Consider the following 25,370-nt stretch of genomic DNA (forward strand, 5'->3'; position numbering starts at 1 on the left):
ATGGCCATGTAAAAACTGTTTCTGGAAATGTAAAGCGGGCTTAAAGGGCAGGTGAAAGTTGGAATCCGCCCAAAGCAATACAACGGTTGTGTTTTGGAAACTTAATGTATATAATGTAGCATATTTTCCTATTGTTCCAGTCAACCCAGTACTGTAAGTTTTGGGATGTCTTTTAGTGCCGTATAGTTCTTAAAAAATTGTTATTGCTTTGTGAGTATAAGGTTACCATCATCTTTACCCTTCAAAGGAGTACTCTGACTAATAATTATCCATTTTGGCTTTTAAAAAGGTTTTTCTCTGGCTAAGTAAATGGATGCTCTTTTGTTGGTTGCCTTGGTGCTGACAGAAGTAAATTAGGCCCCTAATTGGAGGTAAGTCAGATGGTTATTTTATTTTTTCAGAACGGAGCTGCTCTCCGAGATTTACATGCTGTCCCCTCCATAAAATGTGAGCAGTTGCATGATTTAAACCAACGACCATATAAGGACATTTTCCTATGTAAAGTAAGCAAATTATTGCAAACGGTTTCCTCAATACAACAGAGTAGAGATCTGTCTTGTGCGAGCTGAGAAGTAAAGATTCATGTCAAACGGTGTTGTTTCCTGCACTGTATTACTCACTTACAGCACGCTAAGGGCCAACCTGCTATTTCTGTCTGCTTAATTATTTTTAGCAGCTTGTTGTGAACTCCTGTGCTCATATGTACCTGTTTCTTTTGTGCATTGTTGTCTTGGGGGAGTTCGGACCCCAAGCTGACGTAGCGGCTTCTCCACACCCTCCCAGTGCAGGCTGTATGCACCAAGAGCAACAGCTGTTCACAGCAACAGGGTTGTCGCACTCTGGTGTTATAGATGTGCTCTGTGTAGACTGCAGACATCAAAAGTTACTTTAAGGGGACCACATTTAAAAGTTGGAGACATTTGCTGCTCTATTTCTCATATACGCTCATGCAGATGAGTTGAAAAAACGTTCTACTACTTTCTGATTATGAATCAACAAGCGAATGTGAAAGCTGCTTGAAAGTATGTTTCATAACACAACGTTATGACATAGATAAATGATAGGAAAAAGCAACAAACATCTATAACTGAAGGAACTCAGAGACTGAAAAAGGATTACATAATGAACACGTGTGTTTAGCTGTAATTCAGGCTGAGTACAGAAGTATAATACATATATATATAATGTAGTCAAGACATGCGCATTAGTGCTTTTATTTTTTAAAGGACGATACAGTGTGATGTGTGTTTGGATATTTATCGACTTCTCAGACTTTCTAAAAAGTGAAAAGAGACAAATCTAATAACTTTTTTCTGTGTTTGTAGAGACTTTGGTAATAACATGAAAAGTATACGCTAGTCTCTCTGAATTACTGTCTTCAGAGAGTGTTGAGGGCTGCTGCATACTCCTCCAAAGCCCTGACAGGTAGTCGGACTCAGCAGTAAAACCATCGTTGCAGTCAGAGGAAGAACAAAATATGTAGGATGTAAATACACTGCTCAAAAAATAGGAAATACTCAAATAACAAATCGTAGATCTGAATGTATGAAATATTCTTGTTGAATACTTTGTCCTGTACAAAGTTGAATCTGCTGACAACAAAATCCCACAAAAATCATTGTCAGTCATACAACAAGACAGTTTCTCTTTTTTCAGACACTAATGGTTTTTATTTAATAGTATGCTGACATGGAATAGGGTTGACAGAGAGGGGCGACATTTGATGACACAGCCACGTTGAAAATGAGGCTTCCAAACATGTTACCTGCTCTACCCTGCAGCATGCTCAGTATTTCCACTTTTAAATATATAAAATCTCCTCTGATATGAGGTTGTTTGTTCTGCGTTGTTCTGATATCATTCATTGTGGGCTGTAATATATTGTCGATGCAAAACTCCCTCTGAAACGGTTCCTTCCTGTCCTCAGCTGTTACTTTCCTTTCTCCCTGTCATAGCCAATCCCCTATTAGCCACACTGACCAGTGTATAACCTTCCTCTTCTCTCCACCTGCTATTTCCTAACTCTGAGTTTCTAATCCCTCTTTGTTTGTCAGATATGTGCCACACACAGAAGACAACACAGCCTTTTCTCAGCCTTCTGTTATGTTAATTAAATCATTTTCTTTGTATATTTGGAATCCTATAGGATAATATTACCAAAGATATCAGCCCTTCTGTCTAAATTAGTGGGAATCACATTGTGTGAGATGCTTTTGATAGGCGACTTATTGAACAGGAGCAAATATGCTTGTGCATAATATGTTTCACATAAACAAAAATCTTCCAGCTTTATATAATCAATATTTAAACCTCAAATAAAGTAATGACATCCCAATTTGGTGAGCTTTAGGAATAAATGTTTGTTTAGTTTTAAGTTTTACAGCTTACAACAAGATACACAAAACACTTTCTGGTACCTATCTCAGTTTTGAAGTCTCACTAACAGAAAATGGTTAATTTTGAATGAAGTACAGAACTTACAATACCTTTGTTAAGTAATACAATGGATACATTCTAAAATAAATGTTTTATTAAATGTAACTTGGCAGGATAATGAAGACAATTTCTGCTCTAATCTTCCCTAACCCTCTGAGAGGTTCCTCTTATTTAGGGAAATCCAATGTGCTGGGTATCCTAGGTTGTGTGGTGTTCTCCATGGATATTTGTTAAAACAATAAAAACTTGATAATCATAAACATGAAAGTATTTTCATGTATTTAATCAAGTATTTAATCTATGTGCTTTGATGTCAACTGTATCCAGAGAAGCTGCACTTAAAACACAGTAGTTTTTCACATTTTGAGACATACACCTTTAAATGTAACATGTATAATCCCTGCTTGTGCAGTCTCCACATCTTTATCCTATGCCTGATCTTTTCGTTGTTTTTTCTTTAATAAAATTAGTTCTTTGAATTAGATTTTTCCACCATACTTGATTATTATGAACTCATGTTAAATTTTGAGATGTTTGGTAAGATTTCCTGTCTGACAGCTAAATGAAGCTGAAGCACAATTTCAACCTGGAAGACTTTTATCAGCCTCACCTGGATCATCTGCGATGTTCCGCCCAATTAAGATAGGGGCCACACCCCCTCAGAAGATAATCCTCGTCCCAGATTTTAATGAGCTCCACATCATGTATTTCTAAACCACAGATGAGCTTTTACCCTCCTCCACCTCATCTCCCCTCTCACTCTCAGGCTTTTCTCAGTCTCATTCATCCTCTGGCCATTTCCACCACCAGTTTCCAGGCCCTGGGGGGAGAAACTAATGCTTTTACTTAACTACTCTTCAGAGAGCATGTCAATTTGCTATTAACAAAATCTTCTGCGGGGATCTGACCCCAAAAAATTATTCCATTCATGTCCATACAAACTTTTCTAATTGTAACTTTTTTTGTGCAAGTCGCCCCAGGTTGAAATGTTGTATATGAAATCTATCTGTGAGTGAAGTTGCAGTGCATGTTGTGTTTCTGGAGAAAACACTGTATGGCCAAAACTGTTCTATCCCCAAATTTCATTGTCCTGTGTGTAGTTTCTTTTTTTTTTTTAAACCAAAATACAAATTTAACATCTTGTCATGTTAACCAGCCTTTATAGATTCCTTTTCATGCCTTTCGTCCAACTGAGCTGTTTCAGATTTTCAAATGATTTATTTAATGGATCGGGGAAAAAAATCTAATAAAATCAACCTGTCTTCATGTAAAAAAAAAAAAATATAATAATAATAATAATAATAATAATAATATATATATATATATATATATATATATATATATATATATATATATATATATAGCTATATTTTCTGCCAACCTTGACGTGACAAGCATCAAGTGGTAATATTCTGCTACCATACAGAGGTATGTATGTGTATGTATGAGAAAAGTTGTCGATTTATACATGAAGGGTAATAAATTCACCCCTTTAAACAAAAATGCGGAATAATCACATGGTCAAACTTTACTTTACTTTAAAGAGTAAAGGAAAGAAAGTTTCACTATGCTCCACATAACTGGCACCATGTTTCACTGTAGATGTGAAATTCTTTTTAAGAAATGCTGTGATTATATTTGTTGGACACACAATGTTCAAAACGTCTGGTAAGACCATATAATAATTTACGTAGTCTTGCAGATCCTTACAAAAGTTTTTGTCAAATGTGAGGCAATGTGAGGTTCATCTTCCAAAACAGTTTTTTTTTATTATTATTATTATTTTTGAAATTATTCAACTTTTATCATCCTTTTTAGTTTTTTTTTGTTCTGCCTCTGCTTTAGTTTAAAAAAGCATGTGTCATTTGACCAAGATCTTAATACAGGATCATAATAATTTTTTTCACAGCCCCAATTATTTAAAATGTATGAGATAATAACATTGCAAATTTCCTATATTTCTATAAAACTAAGGTTAAAATAAGTGTTCCAGCTTAGATGGGTAAGTATTTATTCAAATGACTCATGAATTAGAATGACAAGGACTGAACATGCTACCTAAAATGCTTCCAAAATCTAAACTCCCCAAAGAACTGATGGTCAGAGGGGAACCACTTGTTCTCAAATGGACCACCTAGGAAAGGGAGGGTCACATATCAGCTGTGAACTGTTTTGCAACCAGAAATAGATCCAGGACAAAATGTAGAGCTCTCTGAACCCTTATGTTGTATGGGATATCTTGTATGGGACATACAAGATGTCTACAAATTACCCCTATTTTATTTATTTTTGTATTGTGTAGAGTAAATGTATCTAAATTATAGTAATTGTAGACCATGGTTACTCACACTTTTCCTAGTTTGACCCCCCAAAAACTCTTGAGTCCTGCAATCCTATGACTGCTGAAGCAGCGGATTGTATGCAAAAAGATGTTTTATTATTTCAGTTTATTATCCATTATCAAGATTTCAATGGAACAGCCTGATCAAATGTTATACCTTTAACTTAGAAGAAAAAAATCTAATACTCATCACTGTATTGATATAAAGTAAGGATATATTTGATCGGTCAACTCAAACACTTAAACTCATATAGTCAAGACATACATATGCAGCGTTTGTATATTTTTGAGGTTTTTGAAGTATTTTTTGAGCTTTGAAAAAAAATACTATTTTCATTTAAAGTGATTTGTTTTCAAGAGCTGTTAGCTGTAACAAAAAGTACTCACTAAATACAATCCATATTTTTTCACATCCACAATAAATTCATTACAACTGGATTATGTTTCATCCTTTAGATGATTATTTTCGGGGTTTGGGAGTTTTAAGATTCAATGTTAAATACTGATAAGTTTACTATCAAAATTAAATTTAAATGAAAATTTAAGTAAAATCTTTTCATACTCTAGCTTCTCTTTCTTGTATTAAATCCAGAATAGTTTAAGATCCTCCGTCTTATGCAAGCAGCCCTTTGTAATCAAGTTCCGTCATATGTTAGAAATGTGAGTGGTCCATATGTCCTTAGCAGAACACTTTGCTCCCAGACGTAAGGTCTAGTGGGGGTTTAAAGCATTTCTAAACATAGAAAGGGAGGGAGATTTTTTTTAGTTATCAGCCCTCTCTCCTTTGGAGCTAGCTTCCAGTTTTAACCCTTGAGACAGGCTCCACCTTTACCTTTAAGCCTGGTTTAAAAACTTTCCATTTTAATGGAGTTTATAATTAGAGTGCCTTTGGTTATCCTATGCTACATATAGCTGTACCTATTCTGCTATAGGCTATTGCTGCTGGAGGACATAAAGACCACTTTTACTTACTGTGCTACATTTTCCTAAAGCTCCTAAAGCTGTGTTGCAATATATACTGTTATTTCAGCTTTTATGTATTTGTTCTCTTTCTTTTTTTTATCTTTACCTTATCTACAGTACATCTGGCCTGGTGCTCTGTTTGTTGTAACACTATCCTGAAGGGAGGCATGAGCTGGGCTACTGCTGCTAATAACTTAATGGTCTTCTAAGATTATGCATTTGACCCTGTTTTTCCCCTAGACCATGCATACCCAAAGTCAGTCCTCAAGGGCTGCTGTCCTGTAGGTTTCAGAGGTCTCACTGCCTTAGCACAGCTGAATCTGTTATTTGCAGTTCAACAAAAGCTTGTTAATCAGCTATCTATGAAAATCAGCTCTGCTGGAGCAGGGAAATTTCTTAGACATGCAGCATAGCGGCCCTTGAGTACCGACTTTGGGTATGCCTGTCCTAGACATAGCTATTGACCGAGCTCTTGTTGTGACATCATTCTCTAGAATGAGTGCTTCTCTGAATACTGGCTCTGTTTAGCTGTGTTCCTCTACTAGATGAAGACACTAGAGGAATTGCTGCTACAACTAACCTTCTACTTTATACAAGAAGTGTTTTTTCCAATTTAAATTAGAGACTGCAATATTGAATGCATTGTTTCATAACCAGAACTAATTTCAGATGTATGTATTTGATTTGAAATCTGTCTTTAGGACCCTTTGAATTTAATTTATAGGAAAGATGTGGGGACAGCATGGTGGACCAGTCTGTAGCACTGTTGCCTTGCAGCAAGAAGTTTCCAGCTTCGACTTTCTTCGTGGATTTTGCATGTTCTCCCCGTGCATGCGTGGGCTCTCTCCAGGTAATTCCATGTCCAAAAAAATGACTGTTAAGTTCATTCGCATCTCTAAATTGTCCTTAGGTTTGAGTGTGTGTGCATGGTTGTACGATATGTCTTCATGCGACTCTGTACTGCCTAGCGGCAGACCGGCAACTTGTCCAGGGTGAACCCTGCCTCTCACCCATAGACTGCCCAAGATAGGCATTGGCTCCACTGCAACCCTGACAGAATGAATGGGTGAAGATGGATGGTAAAGATTTTGGAAAAGCTCAATAGGTATTTAATGTATATTTATTTAGATAAATATCTTATGTCTGATTAATTCTGTTGTTTAAGCAGTCATATTAACGTAAGTTAACTATAGAGAAAATAAAAAAAACAACAACATTAAAATCATGCTCACACAGGCATTTAAAAAAGGCACATTTTCCGAAATCTGAGCCGAAAGTTAATGTTCTTTATAGTTGTGTTTTTTTTTTACTGATCTGCTGCTTGTTGCCAGACTGTAAAGCAAAGAGAAATCTTTGATTTGATCTCTTCATGCTGTTTGCTTGCTGATGTTTGAGCTTTCTGTGTCATGCGCTATAAAAAGAAAGACTGAGGCCGGATTGAATTAACAAAACGATTTTGCCTCACAATGATGATGACAGTGATGATGATGGGAACCCTTCCTAACTGGCTGCCATCCATGTGTTTATGTTGCTGCTGTTATCAGATGAGGCAGCAGATTTGCACTGTACCACAAGGTGCACCAACCTGCACTGTGGATTGTCACCCTGTTGTGAAAAGGAACAAAAGCCAAATGACTGTGGCATTACAGAGCTAAATCATATGGCCTCTCACATCACTCACATTCTTTAGCTTTTTTGCCAACATGACATTCTGCTGGGGTTGATATAATGGGAGGATCAGAGCTGGAATTTGTTAAACCAGCTGCTGTGCTCAAAATGGAAACCTTTTCCAGGGATTGTTAAAGATCTATAATCTTCACCAAATGAAAGCAGTGGGGCATTGCTTATGTTACATAATTGTTTAATATTTAATGTGATTAGACATTTGGTAAAAGTTAGAGGAGCATGTCTTAAAACTACTGTAAAGTGCCTGAATTAACCAGAAATCGAATGTAACAAAAAAAAGGAAAAAAAATCTGTTATATCGCAAACTTCTCACTCTCGCTGCATGATATTCTAAAAGAAGAATTGTTGCAAAGTCAGTAACTGAATGCAACCAATTGAGTATCTTTGATAGAAAATGTTTCACAATTAGTTTTAAAGGGGTCATAAAATGCAAAACCAACTTTACATCGTCATAGATAGATAACAATAGTTCAGTGGGTGAAATAGACGTACAGAGAAGTTCAAACCCCACTGACGCCTCCTTTCTCTGCAAATCTCACAATTCTAAACTTCCACCATAAAACTGGCAAATCCAAATGGAGCACCTAATTGACGTCAATTCGGGGATGTTGCCTTATTTGGTTCTGGCCTGTACTTTTGTCACGCCCTGAAATTGACATACAGACCAGCCCACTGGTTCACAGCCCAAGAACATGAATAGAGGTAAATGTAAGAGACCAGTTTAGCTGTTTAGCCTACAGTTGGGTTTACTTCTACAAGAATTCCAAACCAGGCAGTTTATTGAAAATGAGCCAGAACCATAGGCTTAAATGCAGCGTTCCAGGCTGCAAGGAGAAAGGGGAACATTTTTACAGTCTTCCCAAGGATCCGAAGACTTGACGGGCATTAGCCGTCAGCCCCGGAGCTGATGGCTCGGTTCTGCTGCACTCTAGTCGACAATAATCTTGGACGAAATTTGAAATTCCCCCGGACATTTTTTTTAGGTGTAAAAAGTAGGACATGTCAGTGAAAAAGAGGATGTCTTGTCACCCTACCATATCAACAATTTGATGTTTCAGTGAGTGAGTGCTTGTTGCTATGATGCATCTTTGCTCAGCAGCTTTGCTTGTTGTAAACCAGCCAATCAGCGCACAGCTCATCTAAATATTCATGAGCATACAATAAAAGGAAGAAAACCCGTCGTTTCACTCTAGGGCTTATAACCAGGCTTCTATTAGGGCTCATGGAACAGCAAATATGCCATTTTCAGCCCAACCAATGTTACACACCCTATTTAGAGACCAGCATCAAATACTCTATATAATCATTCTATGACCCCTTTAACAATTGGCTGCTTTGTCTTGTACACTCAAATATTTGTTATGATTTAGAGGTTTATAGATAAATTGAATAATGGCTTATGTTGAGAGAATAATGACTAGGTAATGTACTTTTCAGAAGATGGGCTTTCAGAAAAAATATGATTCTTATTTTACCATGATTAAACTAGTTTTAGAAATATTGTACCAAGGCTAACATGCACAGTCTACATTGAAGAAGATTTTTCATGGATGGATGGATGGATGGATGGATTTATTCATTATTGATTGGCTTAGGCTGTACATGGTTGTACAAGTTTTACTGAGACCATGCAAAATTTTAAAAACTGGGTGAAAATTGAGTTTAGGAATATTTTAGCTTTGATTTTATTAACTATTACTGATATTGGTAAACAATATTGACATAAACAATCTTTAGATGCCTTGAATCCTAACTTGGACATCCATATCTACTAAACTGTCCTGTTAAAATCTAACTTTGTTTGGACAAAAATGATAGCAATAAAATGGCAAAAAATTAGAAAAAAATGTATTGTTTAATCAGAAATTCGGCCAAGTTATGTATGTTCTAATATCTTAAATATTCTTTAATTAAGTTTATAAACCACAACCTTCTAGTACTAAGAGAAGATGTTTTAGACATTTATTGTGCTGCATGATTATATATGAAAAAATATTGCAGTGACCACACTAAGATGGCAGAGGTACTAATTCCTATCTGGGTTTTTATTTTTAATACCTTTTTTTTTTTCTAAGAAAGAGTAATGTGTGAATATCTTCTTTCCCTTTTTTGCTGGAGTATAGGTGCCAGTTAACAGATGCAGGAAATGAAAACACCTCCTTGGGGATATGAATCATTTGGTCAGCAGCCTTGCAAAATTCAGTTTTGCCTTCAAACTGAACACTACACTGAATTAAGAATGCTGATAAATAATTCAGGGTGTGTCAACATAGCAACATGGTGTTTATCGCTTAAGTTAATTGCTTGAAAAACATTGTTTTTCAGCTTCATACCTCTTTTATAGCTCATCGAAGGCTGCCAATGTGCCAAAAAATAAATGTCAAAACATCTTATTATGAACAATATTATCACATCTGCATAAATATATTGGATCTCACTTGTCACACCATAAAATAATGCAGATCAGTTGTCAATGTTTTCAGATGTGCATACATTTTAGTAGTGTTGCACCAATACCAGTATTGGGCGGGGCCCCGATCCAGCACTAAAATGGATGTATCAGTATCGGCGAGTACCAACAAATAGGGCACCGACGTCATTTTGAGAGCCAAAAGTTTACTCAACTATTGTCATTTCAGGAAAGCAATAAAATGTTCTACTCGATTCACTTTTCTTTTTCCTGCTTCACAAAGTAGGCAGCAGCTTGACAAAGCCATGATGGCAATTATTTTACATCCTTCTTCATATATACACACACATCAATTTCAAACAGATAGTATTGGTATGGTGTCGATATCGGCCAATACTGCACAGCCAGGTATCGGGTATCGGTATCGTGGCTAAAAAAGGGCATCGGCGCAACACAACATTTTAGTAAATAATTTCAATTATTAATTAATAACGAACACCGTATATCCCATATTTAACCACTAAATTTAAACTTCCAATAACAGGAAAGTTTTCCAAATTCTTTCACAATTAGATGATAAAAAGTAACTGTGTAGTTATTTTGGCTAGTAAAAAGTTATCTTCACTGAGCAGTAAGTTACAACTAGTTATAACTAGTTATCTTTTTAAGTAACTTGCCCAACACTGATCACTATCCTGAGCTTGATGGTTCAACCCCTATGTTCTAGAACAGCGGTACCAGTCCAGCGGTACCAGTCCAAGGGTCATTTGGTACCAGGCTGCACAGAAAAAGTATATATATATGTATATATATATAATTTATCGACGATCAGAGTCTGAGTGATGTTTTATTTTGAAAAATATAAAAAATTGCGGTATTCTCTCCCAATTACATCAGTCGGTGCATATGTGCCTCCTGACACAGGTTAATTCAGTTCAAGACTCATCCTATCTATATATATTTTCTGCGGTTACAGCAACCAAAACAAAGCTACGGAGCAGACTGGACATCAGGAGCACACTTCGTCTGTCATTTATCCGATTACGCCTAGAGGCGAGCGGCTTGTTGTTTTATTATTATGCTGTTTGTATTTGTCGTATCATTTTACTTGATCATAAAATCCCCCGTTCGTAAAATCCACCTCCCACCCCCGGCCTGTCCGTGAAAATGTTGTCTGACATATAGCGGTCCGTGGTGCAAAAAAGGTTGGGGACCACTGTTCTAGAACACTCGTCAATGTTTCCACCCATCTCCATTATAGAATGCTGAGCCACATTGTGTTTTCTCTCTGACGTCAACACAGGTAGATTACTTTTTACTAATTTTTAATCAGAGTGCTGCCACTGTGCTACTAAATTTAGCATATTAGTGTTAAAAATAAGCCTGTTTTATTCCTAACAACTCAGAACCACTTGGTACAGTATGTTCTGCTTCATTATTTTAATACAAAAGTACATGAAATCAATATTGTGTCATCAACACTTTAAGAGACCTGTAGAACAAAGGAGTGAAAGGTCAAAACTAAGAAGTGGGTGAGTACAATTGTAAGAAAAATAGTTAAATTTCTTTTTTTTTATTTTTTGAATGGGTTATTACTCAGTGACATGAATAAGCTCCAAACTTTACTGCTCGTTATCAATTAGCCGTCCACCTCATGGGATAATGGTTTTGCTTGATTAGGAGGGGGGGTCCGTGTGAAGCAGGAAGACGTGACTATATTCAGAGACAAAACACCAAGGATCACAGGTCTGCTGGGGGACTGAGTCGGTTTGAGTGCTAGCTTTCTCAGAAACCTCAACAAAAGCCAATGGTTCCGGTAATAGTTTGGGGCGCAGATTGTGTTTGTGTTGCATTGTTGCAACCAGATTACACTTACTGCTCTGAAATCTTGAACAGGACTCAATGGGCTGTGGAGCACAAATAAATAGTAAAAAAACATATAATTAGCCCGGACACATGATATGTCAAGCATATACACAGAAATAATGGAAAATGGCTTAACATTTACTTTTGGATGTTTACTGAGCTGATACACAAAGTTACTGTTCTCATTTCTTCACTGAAACAGACATTTACCTACAGCAGTAAGGCTGCTGCACTGGCCTTAACAATGTGTTACTATTCTTCCTTCCCAACAGGATGGGCCTTTCCTGCTCTCAACTTTATATTAATAATCGAATAAATAACAGCGACATTAAATGGTGTGACCGGAAAGTGCCTCCTTACTTTCCCACCCTGCATTGACAAAATGAAGCCAAGTTTTTGGTTTAAGGAAAAAAAATCTTTTGTTTACCCAAAAAAAAAAAAAAAAGATCAGTTTATTTTTCATCAGAGAATAATTTATGTTAAAATGCAATGATTAAATCATGTCTATGTGAGGAAATATGAATAATGAATAAAAAAAGGCAAAAAGCTATTATCTCAATGAGGCATCAGAGGCTGTAACTTAAAGTGAGAAGAACCAATTTAACACTCACACAAAAATATCATCTTTAAAATTGACTCAAATTTAAACAATAGTTAGCCGTTAACGCCCCTCTTCCCTCACAGCAAACCTTTTTTTTTTTTTTTTTTTTTTTTTTTTTAAAATGAGCATTTTGGCATGGTGAGAACCACACTACTGGGTTCTTTACAAATTGTAAACAAGTCATGAGATATGGATATAGGAATTAAAAAAAGCCATTTTTGTTTTTTAATTCTTTAAATTCTATCAAGTTATATTTGCTCTCTATGAACTGTCAGCACTACGTCTTCACTGAGGGAACAAAGGATGGAGATATCTAAATGCTTATCAGGTTTATCTTTAAATGTTTATCATAATTTCCTAAGAGTCATAATGATCAAATTAACAGAAGTAAACTATTGCATATGAGTGCTATGGGTCTTATTTGACTGTTTTAATTTAACTGGTTCGATAAAAAAATATTCTAACAAACCATGTTTCAAAAGATATTTGATATTTGTTAACATGCAACCGTATTTAACAATTTTGGAAACATACCCTAAGCATCTGAACAAGATAACATCGTGTTCCCTTTGGCAATAGTTAAAATCTTAATTACAAAGAGGAAGGCCTTGCTGTAGCTGGTGACACATAAAGAAAACTTCACCCAACTCTTTCACAAACATGCTGAGGTTAAAAGAATAGTGAAAAAAAGAAACAGTGTGTTCTGATCAACACTCTGATCCTGACAACTACAGTAACAACACCAAGGAAACTGAAAAATATGATGAAAGAGTGACGTGCTATGTGTAGCTTACATAATCCAAAACTTTCACATGCTGGTGGAGCCTTTTAAAATTTCAAAAAGGTACAATTGTAAAACAACATACACACACATATATATACATACACACATATATGAAGAGATGAGCTGCAGATGAGGAAGTTGAGGTTTTAAGAAAGGATAAAAAAACTTGCAGGGCTTAAGTTAGATGAACAGCACATAGAGCCCGGATAGAGTATTGGGATGAATGGTGGACATGCACTAAGGAATTAGTGAAAACTACATTAAATGCAGGTGGGTTAACTAGGCATTATAAAAAAGAAATGGAGGACGGCAAACAAGTAAAGACTATGTTTATCAAAATTTCAAGTGCCAAACTGAAGAAGCGGGTTATATGCAGATGGAGTTTTAGATAAAATAGGAATATTTTATTGTAAAACTTGTTTTATGACAACTCTGTTAGAGACTCAGAAAATTACATTAATTAATCTTTTTAAGGCCTAAAAACAATAAAATAACATGCTACACTAAGTAAAGTGGGGCATGTAATACAAAAGAGAAACATCTGTTGTGATTTTCCAAACTATAGAGAATACCCAAATTTCAAAATTTCTGCATTATCAGCACTTGTTTTAAAATTAGAAGTGTTAAAAAAAAAATCCCTTGATCATTAATATAAAGGAGACAAAAACATATGATTATTAATTTCTTGAAAAAGTATTTTTTTTTTATAGCAGCACTGACAAAAGCCAAAGTTGTACTGTTTCAAACATTTTAAAAACCAATGTATCCCCCTACGGTCTTACAATCTCTACTTTTCGTTTTAAACTCCATATCAATTTATGCACCTCTTTCCATTATAGATGATACAGTTGTTCTCTCTTCCATCCTTTTGACATCAAAATTGGCTCAGAGCTTATCTGCTTAACTGTTTCTTTCCTAGACAGAGTCACCTGTGGAGCAAGTTTACTGTTACCTTTTTAAAAGGTAGAGTATTTATGGATCATTGCTTCTATGTACATTTTGTGTGTCTGCTTTGGTCCTCTTACACCCAAATTAGTTCCCGGCATTACACCACTTACAGTAAAGCCGCTTGTGCTGGAGGTTCTTTTCCCGTTAAAGGGGATTCCTTTCTCTCTGTTGACACTGAATGCATGCTCAGGCTCTATTATTTTTGATAACTCAGAAAGCTCAGCTCGATTTAAATAGTCCAAAGCTAATTCAGGTTATGTTGTTATTTCCAATTAAGGTTCTATTATCTTCAATGCTGTCTATTTTTTTCATGATAGTTTAATCCTTCACTGAAAAAATGAACGCAGTCGATTTTTGCGTTTACTTAATTATATTTAGTTACTTTAACACAATTGTTTTATGTCCTACCCTGCTAATATGAAACAGTTGTGTTAAAGTAACTAAATATGTTTAAGTACATGCAAAAAACAGTTACCTTCTTTTTTTCTGCGTTTTTGTGAAGGTGTAAATGGTTTTATTATTTCATAGAATGTTACATGTTAAGCTTCCCATAAAGTCATTACTTCTTAGTGCTAAGGGGATGAACAGCTAACTGGAGTTAACGTTCTGTTTTGAGCACATCTCTAGGTGAGTTCAAAGTCATGTAACCCATCTAGCAGTTTTCTTTAATCTGAATTAGTTTTTTACTTGACATTCAACTTTCACTTTTGCTTTTATTATTTCTTTTACACTGTGGTTGGAGGGCATAAATTAGATTCCAACGTTGAAGTGGATGGGATAGTTTAACCTAAATGAAACTTATGGATCTAGAGCTTTAAGCACTGGAAAACAATACACTTCTGTGGAAAACGCCTACTAACATTGTTACTAATAGGATACTGTACATTTTCACAGGATTTATCAGCCTTAAATAATTCTGAACAAAGTGCATTAATTGTATCTTTATTTTATAACGGATGTTTCCTAACATGGTTACTTACTGTAAGTCAATTCATCAATAGTAAATGATTTCAGATATTTCTTTTAGTTATCAGTTATCATGCAGTAGTACTGTAGGTCTGCTTGAATCTTAAGGCCTGAACATCCATCGTGTACGACTTTATAATCTCCAATCCAATTTATTTCCATGTCACACTCACTGAATACTGAATAGAGAAGCTCTGAACAGACAGGGTGAGCAGATCTGCGCAGATTTTTTTTCACTTCATCTCTGTGACACAGAAATTGAAACAAATCCCCAGATTTGATTTGGACAGATTATGAAAAGTTATAAACTAAAAATAAATGAATAAATAAATAAGCACCAGCACAACAACAAAGCAAAGGTAAAGTTCACAAGTCTGCGCAGAATCTCAAACCAGAACAGAGAATTTTTATACCCCTATATTAAAAACATATAGAGATCTACAATTAAAGAAAAGAAAACCACAGCAATAAATGCTGTTGGTGCTTTATATGCTGACTGAGGCAGGGAAAGGGGATTCTCCCAGAGAGATAAGTGAAGTTTATCAAAGTTTTTCTTTTTCTTTTTTTTATAAAGAGGGAAGAGAGATTCGCTGCGCTTACCTGATCTGTCTTCCCCTCATTATTTTGTTTTTTGTAAGGCTCAAAAAGGATCACTAGTTTACTACATGCATTTTTTTTTACTCCTGAAGTTATTTTTTTCCTAAGGAGGTTGATAAACCTCGCTCTCTGCCCCTCATTGCTTTTGCAAGGCTCAAAGAGGATCACCACTTCATCAGTTTTCTGTCCTCCTTAGCTCCTTGTGGGTAAAGTATTATATTTTTTAATGTTTCATAGATTTTTTTTTTGCATTAGTCGGTCCCGCTTGCTTTGTTTGCTCTGTGAGACTTCAAAACTGACTCTTTCCCTGTGCAGAGCTACTCAAGTCCCCTTGTGTAAAATTATGTCGGGTGTGATAATCCACATTGACTTTTAATGAGCGCTCGTCTGACATGATTCTCTGTCGGATCAGACGCAACATGGGATTTGGTGTGTTTGGCCTTTATGGTAATTTGTGATTATTAAATCTTTTACATATCAACAATTCTATCATTACTTTAAAATCTGTTCTATTATATATGTCTGTATACAAGTTTGCTATAAAAAAATTTCCCGGATGTCTCTTTGGTCAAGAATGCAGAAATGGCTTTCAATGTTATCCATCTAGTGATGGCCAACTTAAAAGAAAGCACAGATGAGCTTATTTTTCTGTGCTGCCAAATGTTGCCTGGGCATATTTTCAATCGGAAAGATTTGAACCTGATGAGGCCCAAGGCTCCTCAGGCTCAAGGTTTTACTTCTGTAACAATTCAGGCAGCAGCACGCTTGGACTGCTTATTGCCTAAGGAGTTCCACAAGCTACCAAGGCTTGATAGGACACCTTTTTCATCTAGACGGCAACCCCGTACCAAAGGTGTCCTACGTCGGGTTAGAGGGTTGCCGCAGGGACAAGCATCACACATGTTACGGCCACAGATATAGGCAGCCACATGGACAATAGAAGCAGACAGTATGGTCCACTCAGTAATAAAGTGCTACATGCCCGTCCTCAAGCTGCCACCTTAACACGGTGGAGGGCTTTCAGTGCTTGGATGATCCCACAGACCACAGTTGGCGGGGGATAAAATACCCCTGGTAGAGTCTCCCAAAGGCACACCTTATCCTGGAGCTAGGCATGGGGTTTTGGTGTTAGCGAGCACCTAGTGGTCAGGTTCCTTCTCGCAAGATCTGGTGCTATGAGGATTAGGAAGCTGGAAGAGAAAGAAGCTGGAAAGACTAGATAGGCTAAGTACAGTAGTAAGGGTCTGCTGGAAAGATCTGGCTGAGCTCTCGGTCAGAGACATATTTAACTCCCACATCCAGAAGAGCTTCTCTCAGATTCTGGAGGAGGCAAAAATATGTTAAGGAGCATTTTTTATCATATTTTTTTCTATTGCTCAGTTTTACATAACTCTATGTACAGTAATGTTTTTTAATTCATTGTCTATTATAAATGAAGGATTTTAAGCTTGCATGATCAACCCATTGCAGAAAACAGAAGCACAAACTAAAACACAGTAAAAAGAACCTCTTCATGATAGTCAGGGGACTTAGCTGTAGGCTTACTTTATTTAAGTTTATTAAAGGTGGAAACCCCAGCAACTTTGCACAATGATAAGCAGATTATTTTATTTAAACTAACTGTTGACTTTACACCATAGTGATGGAATATTGAGTTTGTGCCCATAGTATATCCATCCATCCATCCATCCATCCATCCATCCATCCATCCATCCATCCATCCATCCATCCATCCATCCATCCATTTTCCGTCCTGCTTTATCCCAGCTGGAATCGGAAGGGGTGCTGGTGCCTATTTTCAGCTGTCTATGGATGAGAGGCTGGGTACACCCTGGACAGGTCGCCAATCCATCACAGAGCAACACAGAGACAAACTGGACTAAACACCATTCACGCACACCTAAGGAGAATTTAGAGAGGCCAGTCAACCTAATAGACTCTTACATGTAGAAGTTCTTATTTTTACTTGGCAAGGTTACAAATCAAGTTTCAAAGACCGAACGTCTTGATGGACAGAAAGTCTCTTCTGACCAAAAGGTTTCTTTGGTTGGTTTTTTTATTAATAAAATCCAAATGTCCACTCACCCTTAAAGCTGAGGCTGAAAATAGCTTTTTGAGAGCAATGCCTTCCAAGCTTATTTTGGTAGCTCAAATGCTAATTTCTTGTGTTTATAAAAACCTCACAAACAAGAAAACCAGTTATTGGAGGAACAGTTTTAAGGATGCTATGAACTTTTGGTTGTTAACATTTTCCATTTTTACAAACGCAAATTACGATGTGCTTTCCCAGATTTCACTCACAGAGATGCGATTTGAGCGTGGATAGCTGACATATTACAGTTTTAATAATAACCCATCTAAGAAAATCTGATTTTGGACTAGTGTCATTAAAACTATCCTATGCTTACCCACTGCTTATAGTTACATTTAATAATTAATTACCTCTGAGACGGAAATATCTCTGGATTTAATCTCAAATATGTTACCTAGATTTACTTAGTTCTTTAATGTAAATAAAACCCTAAAAACAAGGAGATGGTGTTGATATGTTCCAGTTGTGATCATAGTTTGCAACATTGTTTAACTAAAATATGAACATTTTTCACATTGAGAGAAAGATCCTGAATCGAAAAAGAATTCAGAGAGAGAGAAGGAAAACATTTTGAGAGTAAAAATATATTTTTGAGAGAACTTTTTTCCCTTGGAAATAAGTTTCCAAATGTCAGTTGATCTTTTATTTATTCCATGCCACAATATTTTTACTTGAGTCTCAAATAGCATGGGTTTTTTGTTATCAGTGTGAAAATTTCTCTCCGATATATTTATTTTATTTTCTAAATAATTTTACCCTTTCAGATCCCTTACTTTCTTTAACTGAATAAATCTCAAAATAACTCCACGTTCTTCTAGATGTAGTTTTATAAGGATGCACATACTGTAGATCATGGTGAACAGCTTTATCTTTGTTATGATTTAGGTTTCATTTACAACATTATATGCCCCAGTTCTTAAGAATCAACCCATATGGTAACACATTTCTTTTAGCAATAACAAATCTGGCAAGATCATTTTAACAATAATAAAAAACTGAGAAAACGCTCATTTAAAATCAAACCATTAAAACGCCATTCCAATAATTACAATAATCATGGACAGAAACTGTCCTTTTAACCTTAGTATTAAATTCAGTTATCAAATCTTCTCTGTTTTATTGTTTCCTTTGTGACATGATGGACTAAATGCTGCCATTGCATAACTCCAGATACTGATGACAGAAACAGTCAAAGGTGGGATGGGAGATAGATGAAGGTGAAGCATTTCTTGGGCAGATGTAGAAAACAGAAGGTGTTAATCCCTCCTACGCAGCGTGTAGATATCAGAGGCAGCTGGTTAGTGTCACAGTGCTTGTCGGTACAATCCCTGCAGTTCACCAATGATGAGAGGAACTGTGTCACTCGTTTAAAAGTAAACTTTTAGAGGGTTATGTAATGAAAATGTAATTCTTCTTTCCTGGATCTGGATCTCTTCTTCAATGAAAAAAAAATAATTTCAAGTGTTTCGGAAAGTTTTTTATCTTAGTGTTAAAGCTTTGATTGGTTAAAGAGGGTTAAAATAGAGGGAATTTTAGTTTTTCTTTGTCCTCCTGTTGCAATATATATTTCTCTGTTAAGTAGAAATACATTTTTCTTATTTATTTAAGCCTTTAATTCATTATTTTATTTCAGCCTTAATTCATTATTTTATTTCAGCCTTTAACCTAACAAAAACTCCTTGATAGGTGTCTGTGTCAAAATGACCAAAAGTCCATTGCCTCCAATTAATGGAATAAGGACTTATTGTACAAATATCCTAACCTATGTTTAGGGGAGGAGCAGGAAATTCAAAAAATCCAAACAGGAGAAAAGAGGAACATCCACACACGTCTTCAAAGCTGCTGTGGGTGTTATTGAAAAAAAAAAAGTGTGCAGAATTTTCACTTCTCTCCTTTCTCCAATTTAAGCCTCTTTTTTTTGCTTGCCATGACCTGGGTGATTAACAATGTATAAATCAATTTCTTTAAGAAAAGCCCCTGAAACATATGTGTGATGTCCAAAATGCTTCCAGGACCATTTGCATCTCTAAAGCCCATATGGAGATTTTTTTTTTCTAATTAAAGGAAATTTAACCTTTAAAATTTAAATATTTTTATACAGAAGGAAAAAAAACATATTAATTTAAACTGGAATGTAGTTTGTTCAGAAAAAATTGTGAATATTTGATATGCTGAAGGGCTGCACAGTGACATAGACAGCACCCCTCGCTACCCCAGCCAGGATAAGCGTGACAGAAAATTGATGGATGGATGATATGATGAAGTTAACGACGGTTGTGGGTCCTTATGTTATCTGTCCTCTTTACTTTTTTCTGTCAATTTTACATTCTCATAATTTAACAATGCATTAAACATGTTTTTGATTAGACTCCTGGTTTGTAAAAGAGGCCTCGTTTTAGAAATGGCAATTCCTGTCTAACCTTATGGGCCATTTGGAGGTCAAGTGAATAACAGTAAATTCAACTATTTAATCTGATAGTGTTTCTCCTGTAACAATTTTTATCCTGTTATAATAAATTTTTCCAAATTTTGATACAATTCATTATTGACAATTATAAGAACCTGTACATCATTCCAGATTTTGTCTAATATAACAGAAAGATTAAATCAGCTCAAACACCATTACCCAAATGTGTTTTTCATTCTGCCTAAGTAGGAATATTGAAACAGCGCTGTGTAGAAGCTGTCGTGTTAAACCTTCCAGATAAATACTAAGCTTATAGTGAGTACCTACTTTAATGAGTTTGATTTCATTTCATTTATTTTGGCAGTTTTCCCTGTATTTCATAAAATGTTATTAAACCATAATAATCTGTGGCATTGTAACATAAAATACCTTCGCAAACCTAATACCATTAATTAAAGGTATTCATTATTTATTAATTCCAGTTGTAAGGTTTTATTAGATAGAACAACACAAAGTAATGTTTAATTAACTGAGATACAAACCTAAATGTATTTCTGTTTAGCTCCTAGGAAATCTGCCTCCTCTACAAACGCTTAATTCCGCTGAGGCTAAAAATATTCTACTGTTGGGTATTGCTGACACTGATTGCTTCGGCCTGTAAAAATTTACTCATACACCAAATGAAAGAAAAAACTGATGACATACTGATTTTATTTTTCCATTGACATTTTATTGAAAAATAGCAATATAATATAATGTACAATAATAATAAAAATACAAAAATCTGTACATTCTGGGACTTTGCAGTACTTTTGGAAGACTGCCAACAACAACAAAAAAGCATTAAAATGTATAATTGCTGTTTTCAACAGAACATAGTGGATATAAATGTGTTTTCCTTTGTGCAGCAGACTGTTCTAGTTACAGTACACTTTGAAGCTTTTCTTTTCCCAAATCTGACATTCTGAACATAGAATGAAGACTTTGGTAGTGTTGATATTGAAACATAGTCTAGTCTTCTCACAGCACAAAAAAAGTGAATTTGTTTTAGAGGTTTTGACACAATCTTCATTCAGATTGCAGCTTCTCATGTCAATTCACTCTGCTTTACTATATTTTAAAACCTGTGCAAGAGGTTTGTCTTTAGTGATCATTTCTTATTCAAGTTGAAGCCTAAAAAATAAAAAAAAGGAAAATAATAAACATATTAGTTATGAAAACTAATACATACATATATATGTATGTATTATATACATATATATACACACACACATATATATATATATATATATATATATGTGTGAGGATAATATATATATATATTATCCTCATTCCGACTGCTCAGATGAAGGCTTGATGGAGTGGCTCAAGATAAGGATGATCCATGTAAAGAAAATATGATAAAAGCTGTACACACATTCTTTCAAAACAAACAGTATTAAACTCCATAAAATATTATACCTTTCAGTACCAAATCTAATCAGGTGGTGGTTTAGCCAAATAGAACTATGATAATAATAATAATAATAATACCCTTTGGTATTTTTCTGTTACAAACTGCAAAGAAGAAAACAGAAGCAACATCATAGCAGCACTTCTTTTTGAACATTTACATTCCCTATACTGAAATCCTTTAATTCATTTTAAATTAATGATTTGTCATTTTTGGAGTGAATAACACTGCTCTGCTTAGAGGTTTCAGTTGGTTCAAGCAGCTCATTGCAGGTGGTTATGACCAGTTGTTAGAAAACATAAAGCTCAGAGAATCAGCGCCTTCATTTCAGGGGAAACATTTTTTATTTTTTTTATTGCATACAGAGACTAATCTGTGATATCTCCTTGCTCTGAGGCCAGCTCATGAACAAATGCTATGCTTTGTACCTTCTTTGTTCCAACTGTCTCTGCTCTTTGGATTTAGGTAATAGCGTCAAAATTAAAGAGACACAAGTGTCTAAGTTCTCTAATCTGTAGCAGCACTTAAAAAATGAAAAGAAAACTTAAAAAGCGCCTTGTTCTTTTGTGGGGTCCTTCTTTTTTACTTCTTAGGTCATTACAACAACTCTTCCTCTTTGCAGACTTAGTGCAGAGAGTGGGGAGTTCTTGGAGGAGAATAAGTTTTGCAATGAGCACCTTCTTCTTAGTGCTGCGTTTCATCATATTGTGTGCGGTCAAACTTAAGACAGAGCCTTAGAGTCTTGAACCTTTTCCGGCTTTTACCAGCTGTACCGCTTGACTTCCCCTTGTTCCTGACACGACATGTCAAGCTTTCAGAGCAGATAGGGGATTTCAATCTCTTAATTGCTCACGAAAAGTCTGAGTCGTTATATTTCTGACTCTCGCCTCAAGGACCGCGGCTCCAGCGGCACCATGGCTTGGCTGTGTTCTGTCTCTGAGATGCTGTCTGTCTGTGTGCCATCGGGACCAACGCTGCCCCCATTCCCCTCATCTGTGTCCTCCTTTTTGTCCAGTGCCATCTCATTTTCATAGCAGAAGGAATTAGGGCTAGACAGGATGTATTTTTTCTCTGCCAAGTCTCTGGCACTGCATAGGGGTGTGTTTAGCACTTCGTACGTCTTGTGGAAGCGAGAGTAGTCCACCTTGTAGTAGTTCTTTTCTTCAAAGAGGACAGGCTCGAAGCGGTGGCCCCAGAGGATCTCGTTTGCAACATAGGAACTGCGGCATTGAGTGGTCATTGCTGTTGCCTCCACCATACCCTCTAGGATCACCACAATTTCAAACTCTGAGTTCTCCAGGTCTTGCTTGCTCATGTTGTAAAAGGGGCTGTCCTCATTGATCTCATGGACAATGGTGATCGGGGTGACCAGAAAGATTCGATCAACTCCACTGTCGAAGCCCACATCTATGTCCATTTGGTCAAGAGGGATATACTCCCCCTCGGCTGTCGTTCTGGATTTTAGAAGCTGAGCTCGAACATGAGCCTCAACAAGGTGGCTCTTTCGTAGGTTGCCCACACGCCACATCAGGCAGAGCTTGTTGTCCCTCATGGCTACTGTGGCGTTATGGCTAAACACCAGAGTTTCATTTCTCTTTTTGGGTTTGGCCATTTTTGCCATGACAGCACCAATGATAAAAGCATCAATGATGCACCCAACAATGCTTTGAAAAACCACCATAAAGACTGCAACAGGGCATTCCTCTGTCACATATCTGTAGCCATAGCCAATGGTGGTTTGAGTCTCGATAGAGAAAAGAAAGGCAGCAGTGAAGCTGCTCACATTGGAGATGCACTTCTTGCTACCACTTTCCAAGTCCCCGTGAAAGATGGCCACCAGCCAGAAGATGCACCCAAAGAACAACCATGATAGTAGGAAGGCGAGACAGAAGATGATGAACATCCACCTCCAGCGGATGTCCACACAGGTAGTGAAAATGTCAGCCAAGTAGCGCTGACCTTTCTCGCTCACGTTGATGAACTGCACGTTGCAGTGACCATCTTTCTTCACAAAACGGCTATGCGGCTGGTGCCTCGTGTGCACCTTTGCCTTGCCGTTGCCGTAGCCATTTGGTACCCCCGTGGTGGCGAGCTTCATGCTGTCCTCTTCTGATGACACTGTGCTGTAACGGCTGGCTCGCACACTTCCCATCACCTCAGTCTGGGAGGGCTGTGCTGCTTCTGCTTTAGAAAACAGTCTGAGTTTCTGGAAAAAGCGTTGGAGAAACAGTTTTGAAACACTTCCAGGGACCGACTAAGGGAGGAAATGGTGTCAAAGTGAGGCGGCAGAAGGGACGCCTCAGGTCAAGAGTGCAGCAGGAGGAGGATGAAGTGGTCACTCCTCTTTCATCAGTGGACTGGACCTCATCAATAAAAATTGCTGCAGAAACACAGAGAAAGGAGATAGCTGTTAGATAAACCACACCAGAGAATCACTCAACTGTAATAAAGCAAGAAATTATAAAACTTGATTAAATAAATAGAGATTTTCTTTGTTAACAGAATACTACATTTATGGAGTCTGAAGAGAACCATGAAAAGGTTGTGGGAACTTATTTGCACATCAGCTTTTGCTCAGCTATGAAAAACATATCTAACTCAGACTTTCCAGCTTGCACCGAGAGAAGTTATACAATAATTGCACAATTGCAAGTTCATTTATTACTCTTTTACAAATATTTAATATTTTTAAGCTGTACCTCATAACTTGAGCATTTCTAGTACAACTAAGAGCAATAAGGGTTTCCACGCCATCTAAAGCTTTGGGGCAAATAACGGATCAGGGGAATAGTTCAATGTCTTTTATTTCTAAGAGAATGTTCTTTTCATTATATATTCATCATAATATGCAAAAAAATATTTCAATATATGAAAGATAAATATTGTAAACTTCCAGAATTTAAATATTGATATACATAGAAACCAGTTTGTGCATGACTTGTGAGATTTGTTAAGCATGCTATTTCTTTTAACTTTCAGGAGTTTACACGTCCCACTGTCAGCATGGTTTGTGCGCTTGGTCTTTGGTGGAGAAGCATAAGCTCCATCAAATGATGCACAGCTTGTTGACTCACAATTAACTCCCACTGGGAGGGTTTCATCTTTCTATAATGCTTCTCCCAGCACAACCAAAGCATCTCTGTCCTGGCAACAAAGTCCCAATCGACCACTTGCCCTCTGATATTTGTTGTTATACTAGTAATGACTTTCTCTCAGCAGCTCTCAACTAAAACTGAAACGATGGTGGGTAGCGAAAGCTAGAAACTTCTTCTTCCTTCTAGACGGAGGCAGGTCTTATAGACTGCACACAACCTCTGCTGATTCATAGTGAAGTTTAACACCTGCAGAACATATAGCTGGCTGATGCAACTTATTGGCGGTGTTGAACATCAAAAGCGGAAGTCTGATCAGCTTGGAATATGAATGCAATTCAATGTGCATGCTTAGTCAAAGGTAGTGCAGAGGATATTTAATGCATTATATCTGATTTCTTTTTGGTTGCTTGATATGCTTTTATCCTATGTTTAAGATAAGTTGACTGCAGGAGAAATACTTTATATTTTGTTTTCTGGTAATTCTTGCAAAAAGGAACTTGAGAGGTTGCACAAAACTTCCTAATAACTTAATCAAAGTTGTATATTATTAAAAGCATTTACTGATGCTTTTGTGTCTGAAAGAGGAAGGATCCAAACATAAAGGACATATTTCAACAGGTGTATGAGTGAAAGGGGTGCTATAGTTCAGTGTTATAATGTATATACATTTGAAGGGACTAATGAATTAAGCTGTTTTGACATATGATCGCACAGTGCGCGCTGAA

The 25,370-nt window shown here is 36.5% G+C and overlaps 1 protein-coding gene across 1 annotated transcript; it reads right to left on the reverse strand.

Moving 5' to 3' along the window:
* Positions 1 to 21,428: 21,428 nt before the first annotated feature.
* LOC107090225 (inward rectifier potassium channel 2-like) lies at positions 21,429 to 23,939 on the reverse strand. Its single transcript, XM_015383492.1, has one exon. It carries the CDS (start codon positions 23,700 to 23,702, stop codon positions 22,419 to 22,421), a length of 1,284 nt encoding a protein of 427 aa, XP_015238978.1. The 5' UTR covers positions 23,703 to 23,939; the 3' UTR covers positions 21,429 to 22,418.
* Positions 23,940 to 25,370: the final 1,431 nt, after the last annotated feature.

This window comes from Cyprinodon variegatus, unplaced genomic scaffold (genome assembly GCF_000732505.1).
Source record: "Cyprinodon variegatus isolate N-32 unplaced genomic scaffold, C_variegatus-1.0 Scaffold286, whole genome shotgun sequence".
NCBI lineage: Eukaryota > Metazoa > Chordata > Actinopteri > Cyprinodontiformes > Cyprinodontidae > Cyprinodon > Cyprinodon variegatus.

Excerpts from the sequence above, each read along its gene's own strand:
- LOC107090225 (XM_015383492.1), bottom strand. The coding sequence starts at position 23,702 with ATGGGAAGTGTGCGAGCCAGCCGTTACAGCACAGTGTCATCAGAAGAG.